This window comes from Tenrec ecaudatus, chromosome 7 (genome assembly GCF_050624435.1).
Source record: "Tenrec ecaudatus isolate mTenEca1 chromosome 7, mTenEca1.hap1, whole genome shotgun sequence".
NCBI lineage: Eukaryota > Metazoa > Chordata > Mammalia > Afrosoricida > Tenrecidae > Tenrec > Tenrec ecaudatus.
Window position 1 is genome coordinate 36,703,503 of NC_134536.1, and position 11,185 is coordinate 36,714,687.

Consider the following 11,185-nt stretch of genomic DNA (forward strand, 5'->3'; position numbering starts at 1 on the left):
CTTGACCTACTTTTCCATGGCCTTGTCCAATGTACATAGCAAACCCATAGACTTCTGTTGGTTGAACTTGTATCCTTCCATATTCCTCTAGTGCTGTCAGTTCTCGTGTTGTGGAGCTTTGGGGCATATATGTGAAAATTTAAAGTTCTTCTTTACAGATTGTCTTTAGCTTAGAATAACACAATTGCTATCTTTCTGTGTCTCTATTTAAAAAGATGCAGCTTATTCAACTTCTTAGTGATTCTCATTTTACTTTTTATTCTGTTGCTGTTAAACAAACTGTTGCATTGCACATTTGGTTGAATACGAGATTTTTGAATTGTCTTCCTAATCATATCTAAGCTCTCTTCACTATCTTCTGGCTTCCATAATTCCAAGTGAGAAAATAGCCAAATCCTTGTTTCCTTCATTGTAACCAGTTGTTTTCATTTTGGTTCCTGTAAGATTTCCTACTTTATCTCTGCCATTCACCGTATGCAATTTAATTTTTATTGGCCCTCTCTCAGTTCACTGCTCATTTATTCAATGACTAATCCATTTCTTCAGTTTTTCATATGTTCTGAATATTACCCAGACTCTGGGGCTAGAGTAGTGAACAAAACCCCCCACGCACACAACTCAACACGGTTCCTTTATTTGTTTATTCTCCTCTATTCTTTCTACATGGACATCCACCAAAGTGCATCCTTATGTATATGTACTTTCCTTCCATATGTGTGTTCCTGAATTGTAACCCTCATAATACAGTGAGTTAAACGTTGGGCTATTGAACTCTCAGCCTTTCCATTGGAGAAAGATGAATCAGTCTGCTTCCCTAATGAGTTACACCCTTGGTAATCCTATGGAACAGTTCAACTCTAGCCAATAGGTTCACTATGAGTTGGAATAAAATGGATGATTGTGGGTTGGTTTGGTTTTGAAAGAAGTTTCTGGGTGGTACAGACAATTAAATGCCTGTCTGCTAACTGAAAGGTGGGAGACTTGAGGAACCTCAGAAAGAAAAGGTGCTGACCTGCTTCAAAAAAAAAAAAAGATCTATTGACAACAAAGGAGAACATATCGTCAGATACATAGGGGGCTTTCTGGGATGTCTTCATTAGTCTGATGAGCTGCGTTGTGCAACTATGCTTTTCCCTGTGTGTTTTACACTCTACAAATAAAAGTGAAGAGGAAGAAGAAGAGAAGAAGAAGGGTCGAAGCCTTCCAAACCCGATGAAACTCTCCAGTTTCCCTTCCTCTTAGATCTAAACCCTGGTCTGAATGGTCAGGAAAGGAGGTAGAGTGAAATTGAAGCTGACTTCAATGTTTCTGTAGCACGTGGGCTGGTTTAAAACAAAAAGAAAACCCTATGGGATGCAGTTCTATTTGGTTACACATGAGATTACTTGATTCTGAATAAGATGGCAACATATATATTTTTTCCTTGAAGCGTGAAGAGATGGGTATAGTGCAAGTGAGGAAGAACAGCCAGTAACAGGAGACTGACTGTCAGTTTATCTACACGTACTATTGGAAGACAACCTGAGAATGTGACAAGATGTAGTCTTACGGGTAGATGTGAATATGGGTATGGGGTATTCTCTTCTGGTTGCATTTATTTCTCAGTGAAGCAGGGTGCCGGGCCAATAGCTGAGAGGGAAGCTGAGAGAAGACTCTCAAGGTTCAAGGATGCAGATAGTGTGAAACAGTCATCTCAGAAAATGGAAGAATGAAATTAACAGATAAATCAAGTATGGCGTTGATTAATTATTAATGGTCTGTACATTTTGTGAGATGGACACGGGGCTGCTTAAGTGTTCTTCTCCATAATGAATGGAATATATTCAAGTGTGGAGTGGAGTAAAAACTGTATTTGACTGAAGTTCTAGTTTAGCTAGGGAAGTATGTTGTAAGGAGAGACTATGCTAGACAATATTGAAATTTAAATAGAGTCAGATGTGGGTATTAGTAAAGGCAGAACAATAAAAGTTAGTAAATACATGAATGGAGGCCTTCATGGTGCTTGAACAGTCATTAGAAGAAGTTCGCACGTGGCAGTGGTTGAGAAGTTGTGGAATTGGAAGCCAACAATTGGATGACCCTGGGATACGATTCTGACAGAGTGTGATGAGATGAAGTGTAAGACATGCTTTTTGGAAGACAGAAGATTAAGGAACTGAAAGTTTATTATCAAAAGGAGCATTTACATAGACAATAAATGTATCAAGAATTTTGGATTGAGCAGCATTGGAAACAGTGACAGTAAACCAGCAGCTAACTTAAAAAAAATAATAACCTAGGCATCTATAGATGACTTTTACCAGAAAAAGCAGTATGTTTAAATAATCTAAGGGCTATGCATTGAGATATTAACTGCAAAGCTGGAGTTTTGAACCAGTTCATTCCATTCTACCTACTTTTGAGAATGCATATTTTCATCCCAAGTATATGGAATCAAAATCTATATTTTAACAAGATCTTCAGGTGAATTTTAAGCATATGAATTTCCTGGAGATATCTGAGAATTAGCTGGAGATCTTGTTAAACTGTGGATTCTGATTTAGTATACCTCGGATGAAACGAAAACTACTCAGAAGGAAATAAAACTAGAATGGACCAATCAGAAGCCAAGTTCAAAGCCTGCAAGGAAGGAAAGACATGGAAAGGCAACGAGTTCATCATGACGGTTAACCCACTTCAAGGTAGTAAATTTTTGTCCTGCCAGACAGATATATATTCAACATGTATTTAAACATTTTCAAGCATCAGTTTATTATCTCATTTGCTTAGAACTGTTTGCTAAGCAATCAAAGGGAGATTAACATTATTACTATCATCTATTCACTCAATAATTTGTGTATATAGATGATCATTATATTTCACTGAATTTTTAGAGCCAGAAGAAAAGAAACAGAACACCATTTTCCATGTTCTTTGATAAACATTTAACTCATAATATCACCATAGGGCATTTGTTGAAATAAGAAAATCTATTTAAAAGCAAATCATGATACTTTTCAAAACTACTCATAAAATAATTGTATGCAATATTCTTATGTTGGGAAAACAACTTATTTTATTAAAATTATATTAAAATTTTCCAGATAAAATGCATCTGGGGTCTTAAAGGCATGATGATAAACAAGCAGCCATCTAGCTAAGAAACAACTAAGCCCACATGGAAGAAACACATCAGCCTATGTGATCATGAGGTGTCGATGGGATCAGGTATCAGGCATCAAAGACTCAGAGCAAAAATAATGTGAATGACACGGGGAGTGTGGAGTAGAGGCCCAAAGCCAGTCTGCAAGCAATTGGACATCCCCTTACAGAACAAGTGTGGGGAGAAGACAGGGCAGTGCAGTATAGCACCGATGAAACATACAGCTTTCCTCTGGTTCTTTAATGCTTCCTCCCTCCACTATTATGACCCTAATTCTACCTTACAAATCTGGCTAGACCAGAGGGTACAGATAAGAGCTGGAAATACGGGGCATACAGGACAGATAAACTCCTCAGGACCAATATTAAGAGTAGCCATACCAAGAGGGGAAGGGGAGGGTGGGGATTGAAAAGGATTACAATGACCTATCTCTAACCCTCTTCCAGGGGAATGGACAACAGACAAGGGGGTAAAGGGAGACATCAAACAGTGCAAGACATGAAATAATAATTTATAAATTATAAAGGGTTCATGCGAGAGGGAGGGGGAAATGAGGAGCTGATACCAAGGGCTCAAGTAGAAAGAAAATGTTTTGAAAACAATGATGGCAACATATGTACAAATGTGCTTGACACAATGGATATATGTATGGATTGTGATAAGAGTTGTATGAGCCCCCAATAAAATGATTTTTTTTTAAAAAGAGAAGGCAATAAGGGGATTTAAATAAACAGTATCTAAATTGAAAAAATGCTTAATTTTCTATTTTTTTCTGAAATCAGGATGTACAAATAGACATTTAAGGACTCAGTTTTTCTGATTTTTGTTTGAAAATCAGTATTTCAGATCCACAAAGAACAAGCATACAAGATTCTCAGCTAGCACTCGCATCTATGAAAACTAGTCTTAAGACTAAATAGCAAGTTGCGCATTTTGTTTGTTTTCCATCTTACTCTTTTGTTTGCTTGTTTTGCTGTATAGTTTCTGTCAATATAATGTCATAGGAATGTTTTTTACCTTCAATAATTAACAAACTTCTAAACCGCATAATTAAGAGAATGAAAAATGAGCAAAAAGGTTGAAGTAAAGGACATAACAAGGAATAGAGAGCTCAATGCATGCTTATAAATTTCATAGGAAAAAGATACAATATCTTCATTGAAATTTTAATTATAATAAAAAACTTCAATAGTTTTATTTGTTGTTTGTTCTGCCATGAAAGTAGCCTAAAATCAGTAATGAATCTGACTAATTCATTTGACAAATATTTTGTCCTGGGAATAGAAAGCAGAAGGGGACTGTGGAGAGAGATGCTCTTTCGCATGTATTATAATATGGATTTCAATACCTAAATATCTTATGAATCCAATTTTAATTCAGGTACACTTGGATTTTATGTGGCCTTGATTTAAACTGTGGCCAGTGGTAAAGGGAAAGAGTGAAGGGGAATGTAGATCCCCAGAATACTAGGATGTGTTGATCTGTGTTGAAGCGTTCTTACAACACAGTGTCAAGTTGTACAACTTCTCTGCTTGTCAGATTTTTCCATTCTTCCCCTAAGCTGTTATTTATATTACTCTGTGACATGAAAATTCCAGAATTGTATTTAGAATCATCCAAATACATAGAAATAAACAGGACATTTCAAACAGGATTCTGTGGAGCCTTAGGATTCTTTATTGGCATATGAGAAAGTCACCTTGTTAAATAAGTTTTATCTGTGTTACCAATTGGAATTGCCTGGAAACGAACAAAGATTAAATGGTAATAAAGTTTACCAGACAGAGAGAGAGACATCTGGAGGCCCTGCTCCTAGTCGGCATCAAAGTTAGGGTTCCAAAGGTTCTCAGCCCAGTATTCGTCTCTCTAGACCACCTCATCTCTTATCATATGCTCCGCTGTAGATGTACACTCCTTAGGACATTGACCACGGTACCGTACTTCCAGAATGGGAGATCACGAGCTCCCATATGAAATTCCAAAGGTTCATATTCTTTAGAATCTTTTTTCTTGAGTTGGTTCTTTCTGAAATGGAAGGGGGGGAAAGCCCACTTGTAATTGAGATCTCAGATCATATTCCAACGTTAATGGCTTTATGAACTAAGTTCAGCACCTTTACTCATAAAATAAGGCTAACAAAACATATATTCTCCCCCTCCCCCAAGGAATTGTGCTGATATATAAATTCCAAATAAGATGTTAAAAAAAACACAACCTATGGCTCAGGACTGGATAGTGTTTTGTGTACTATAAGCAGGAACCGTCTCCACAGCGCTTGACAGCAGCATATGCTTTGCAAACTCAAAGGGGTGTAAGTTTCTGCTCATTATTATCAGTTATGCAATAAAACATCGTAACTTTAAGAAAGTGGAAGAGTGGGCACCAGTGAGCACGTTTACACGGCGCGCTAGGGCACGGTGCGTTCCGTGGTGCGCAGGGTTGCTGCGAACTGGAGCCGACTCGATGGCACCTAATGAGAACAGCAGCAACCCTGTTCTACTTCCCAAAGGAACATTTTATAGGAAACTTTCTAGCCTTGTAGGCATCGCAGTTCCCTGTGGGACTGCCAACTCCAAAGACAGCAGTTTGGACCACCAGCCGTTTCATGGGAGAACGCAACTCACTGCCATCGGGTCAAACCTGACTCGTGGTGAGCCTGTAGGACAGGGGAGACTACCCCCGTGCGTTTCCAAGACTGCGACTCTATGCGGGTAGAAAGCCTCATCTTTCCCCGGCACAGTGGCTGCTGGTTTCGACTTACCAGCGTTGCCATTAGCAGCCCACTGTGTACCCACGATGCCACCAAGACGGGATTTTCTACTCGAATTAAGAGTTATTAAGTGTCCGAAACTCACATGGAGTGGTTCGACCCTGTCCTTTGTGTCTCTGTGGGTCGGAATCGACTTCCTGGCAATGAGTTTGGTTTGTTTTCATAGAACATAAACCTCTGTCCTAGAGTGCGACATTGTAGGAGGAAAGAATGTTTCTGTGCGTTAATGTGCATGATATGATTTTTATTTGACTTTGGCTAGCCTACACAAATGACAATTCCATATCATTAAAACTAATAGTTCTTCTTCGCAACCACAGCATCTTAACCAAGGAGATGCTCACCAAAGATTTGTTGAGCTGAATTCTTGAACTGAACTTGGAAATAAAGGTCTTACCAAAAGGATTTATTCTTAAACAAGATGTAGTGAGTAAAATGTGCTCCAAGTGAGAGGAAGTAAATAACCCACACTTTCCTTTTCCTCTCCCCACCCCCAGATTTCCGGGAAAAGGACATGCAAATGGAGGAGAATGAACCCTGATCTGATTACGGACACAGGAAAAAGAATCCTTGAGACACAACGGGAAGAATAAATTGGTGGATACCCTTCAGACATGAAGTCCCTTTGCTATGATGTAGTTAACGTTTCCTGTGTGAAAAGCAACTGGTCAAAAGATATCCGCGCTACCCTGTACAGTTTAATGGTGCTGGTAATTCTGACCACACTGGTGGGCAATCTGATCGTTATTGTTTCGATATCACACTTCAGGCAACTTCATACTCCAACGAATTGGCTCATCCATTCCATGGCCACTGTGGACTTTCTGCTGGGCTGCCTGGTCATGCCTTACAGTATGGTGAGGTCTGTTGAGCACTGCTGGTATTTTGGCGAAGTCTTCTGTAAAATCCACACAAGCACCGATATAATGCTGAGCTCAGCATCCATTTTCCACTTGTCCTTCATTTCCATCGATCGCTACTGTGCTGTGTGCGACCCGTTGAGATACAAAGCCAGGATCAGTATCTTGGTTATTTTTGTGATGATCTTCATCAGTTGGAGTGTCCCTGCTATTTTTGCCTTCGGGATGATCTTCCTGGAGCTAAACATCAAAGGAGCTGAAGAGATCTATTACCAACACATTCACTGCGTAGGTGGTTGCTCTGTCTTCTTCAGCAAAACATCTGGGGTGCTGGCCTTCATGACATCTTTCTATATACCTGGATCCATCATGCTGTCTATCTATTATAGAATCTATTTCATAGCTAGAGGACAGGCTAGGTCAATCAATGGTGCAAAACTGAAGCTTCAAATCCGATCGGAGGCGAACCACGGAGTTTCACAAAGCAAAGAACAGAAGGCAACAAAGACCTTAGGGATTGTGATGGGGGTGTTCCTGATATGCTGGTGCCCTTTCTTTGTCTGCACGGTGGCAGATCCTTTCTTGGACTACACGATCCCACGCACGTTGAATGAAGCTTTGATTTGGTTTGGCTACTTGAACTCTACTTTTAATCCAATGGTGTATGCTTTCTTCTATCCTTGGTTCAGAAGGGCACTGAGGATGATTTTATTCGGAAAAATTTTCCAAAAGGATTCATCTCGATGTAAATTACTTTCAGAATCAAATCCATAGAATGATTATGTTTGATTGCTTTACTAAACAGCTGATGATCCCATTTGTGAGCCCAGTACCATCAGAAACATGGGGATACAGGCCAACCTCCCAAGCAGATCAGAGCCTGGTAATGCCTTCGGGGGGTATCCTTTTTATGAGAGAAACCGAGGACTGAGCATTGTCTTGTCCCCTTCACCTACCTGCTTGGATTCTGCATCCAACTCCAGAGCCAGGACTAGGGGTCTATGGGGCTTGCTGAACCAGGAGGTATCAGTGCCCTGCTCCGTCCTGCTGACCATGGATCCACCTGACTCTGCACCATCTCCTGCATTACCCACCATTCAAAAGCAGCCTCCAACAAGAGCAATGTGCAGGTGCCTACATAGACATACACTAAATAAACATGTATTTATGTACATATATAATACTGATATTCATATATCAGAATATCTATCTATGTATCTATCCACCTCATGAGGTTAAATCAGTGGTCCTCAACCTTTCTAATGCTGGGACCCTTTAATACAGTTCCTCATGCTGTGGTCACCCCCCCACCATAAAATTATTTTCCTTACTACTTCATAACTGGAATTTTGCTACTGTTACAAATCAGGCGACTCCTGCACAAGGGTTGTTTGATCCCCAAAGGGTCACAACCCACAAGAGGAGAACCGCTGATTTAAATGAAAACTTACTACGATGTACTAGAAGCTGGGCTCTACTAAGAAGAATGGGCCACCTGGAGTACCGGATCAGTGTGACCTAAACCTCCGTGGTGCCAGTTGCCTCCCATGCCTGCAACAGATGGGCAAAGACTCAGGAAAGGAAGAAAAGGATGGATGCCTTTGAATTATGATATGGGAAAACAATATTGATTATACCATGGATTTCTAGAGAAAGGAAAAATGTTTCTTAGAGGAAGTTCATTCAGAAGGTTCCTTAGAAGCAAGAATGGCAAGACTTCGTCTCACATGCTTTGGACCTGTCTCTGGAGGAAGAAGCGATGCGTGGTAAAGCGGAAGATCAGTGGACAGGAGGAAGCCTCCCAAGACATGGATGGACACAGTGGCTGCAACAAGAGGCTCAGATACGGCGACAGTCAGCGTGGTGTGGGACCAGGCATGTCCCTTGTGTTAGGGTTCCTATGAACTGGAACAGACTGGTCAGCACGAGCTACAGCAATTTGAAAAGAAAAGTTGGCTTTTCCCTGTATATAATGTACTCATAATTTTTTCAAATATGGAATTTCTTAATCAGTAACAAACAAAAATATTCTCTATTTCAGGTTTTTGGATTTTGTTTAGGTCAAATAACAAGAGACTGAGGCGTGATACTAGTTCAACAGTGTTCCTGAGATAGGGGGCTGCTTGCTTGTGCGCATGCCAACTTAGTCTGCGTATTAGCATCAAATACAAAAGTAGACTAAGGCAGAAGTCACTATGTTGCTTCTCTTGCGTCAGCTAATGTTTTCTTTTTCTGATTTATTTACACACTGCCCTTGGTTAGTAGTCTGAGAATTCCCCAAACATTTCACTTCTCAAATAAAGTTCTAAGATAAATGCTTTCCTATCTCCACTATGTCTACTGATTTCCCCAATGATTTTGTTGCGAAATTATTCCCTATCATAACCGGAACTGGACAACAGACCTGTTAATGGTGCCCTTTGGGCTCTATTTACGTAGGCATTTGGCAAATGAGAGCAAAGTGAGAGAACTGCTACGTAGCCTTGTCTCTTTGGACTAGACACTTAAGTTAATCATACTGCAGCTTCTGAGTGTCAAACTGTAAATGCAGGGTGATAGGGATTAGTAAATATCTAATCAACACATGTAATTGCGGCTATTAGCAATTATCTTAAGACTTTACTTTTAACAAACAGAAGGGTTTCCAAACAGTGATGTCAAGCACTTGAAATGTGTTGATAATGTTGTTCTTAAATGGCTTAAAGTTTTTATCTTGCTATCATCTTCATTTTACCAGAGCACAGAAAATTATAGGGTTTGGTGAATAAGAAACACACACACATATCACAATCGTTGGATTTCTCCTTTCCTGGCCTACATTACTAGGAACAACAAGACAAAAGACACCAAAGGAAAATACCACAGAAACACGTATTTTTACTACGATGTAGTTAGCAAGACTTATACTTATTGATATATTGTAAAATGCTAAGTTGGAATTTTCAGTTATATCACAGGTAGGTCTAAGTAAAATGAAAAGTGAAGAGGAAGATGAGTCGTTACCTGAGCAACTGAATCATCTAAATTATCTCCGTCATTGCTCTCTTTATCATCACCAAACAAAAGCACAGGGAGACTTTCAGTATCATTGCTTGATAGGTACAATGTAAACATACTGGCCTGGGTTTGTATTCAAACACTAGCAATTATTAACTGTGTGGCCTTTAGTAGTTTACTAACGCTCTATAAACTGCCATTTCCTCAATTGTAACACGAGAAATACAAAACTTTCAGGTTTGCTGTGAAAGTTCATTCTTATGTTAACACCTTAATGTAGTCATGTAATAAATAGTTATTGGACCTCTATTTTATGCTAGCCAGAGATCTAGCTTGATGATACTCACACAAATGGGAGCAAAATGTACATGTTCCCATTCCACTGGAATTTTTTTCCCCTTTCGTGAGTTTTTATGGAAATAAAGAGATCATATGTTTAAAGTGTTGGTATAAGGTGCAATACATATTCATAGCACACAATCAATGAAATAGAGGCATTGCAACTTAAAGTTCACATTGTTATTGCCAACCTTTCATAGTTGCAAAGATAGAACTGAAATATCCATGCCAATCTCAAAAGCATTGCTCCAAAATTATAGAAATCTTCATTAAACAAAATGGTCCACATGTGAAGTGATTTTTCTGAACAAATCTTCCATCTAGGTCCCTAAACTTCCAGAGGCAGTGTTTCCATCTCTCTAACCATTTCCCAGGGAAGTCCGTGCTCTTTCATTCCCACGGTGGCAACATGTCACTTTTGATGTCCTTGAAGGACTCAGATTGTCTTCCCGTGAAATGTTGCTTGAGTTTAGGGAACGACAAGCCCAAAGAGGCAAGATCAGGGCTGATGTTTGAATGGGGTATGATTTCTCTATAAAATGCATGTTGGACAGCCCTGGCTCCTGTCACAGAGAGAGCAGGCACACTCTCTGATGCAAAAGTATTCTTAGGCACAACTTTCCTGGCCTTTTGCTTACCAACGCAGTTCTATTTTCTTTAAACATGTGTTCATGATAAGTCCTTTGACAGTCCTGAATTATTTGAGAAAATCTATAAATAAGACACCTTTGGAATCTCAAAAACAAACAAACAAAAACCAGTTGTCATGACCTTCTTTTGTTGTTGTTGTTTCTTAATAGTTCTATTGACATATTACTTTACATATCATACAATTTAATTGCCGAATTGCATTAAGATTAGTGCAATCATCACCACAATTTCAAAACATTCCCTTCTCTTACTCACTGTTGTTAGTGCCCCATTTCCCTCCATCCGTCCCCGACATGACTAGGCAATTGTAATCCAGTTACTGTCCCTATAGGTCTGTCTCTATATGTCCTGGATTTCATAAACAGAAAACCATTCAAAACACACTTAGGAAGCAAACAAACAAAAGAAAAAAGCAACAACAATGAC

General features: G+C 39.4%; 1 protein-coding gene and 1 non-coding gene across 2 annotated transcripts; both read left to right on the forward strand.

Annotated features, from left to right (window-relative positions):
• Nucleotides 1–1,217: 1,217 nt before the first annotated feature.
• On the forward strand, nt 1,218–1,338 carry LOC142454086 (small nucleolar RNA SNORA61). Its single transcript, XR_012785615.1, has one exon. It is a non-coding gene; the product is annotated as a small nucleolar RNA SNORA61 (small nucleolar RNA).
• Nucleotides 1,339–6,526: 5,188 nt separating this feature from the next.
• TAAR1 (trace amine associated receptor 1) lies at nt 6,527–7,546 on the forward strand. The gene has a single exon (XM_075553918.1). The coding sequence runs from the start codon at nt 6,527–6,529 to the stop codon at nt 7,544–7,546; it is 1,020 nt and encodes a 339-aa protein (XP_075410033.1).
• The last annotated feature ends 3,639 nt before the right edge of the window (nt 7,547–11,185 follow it).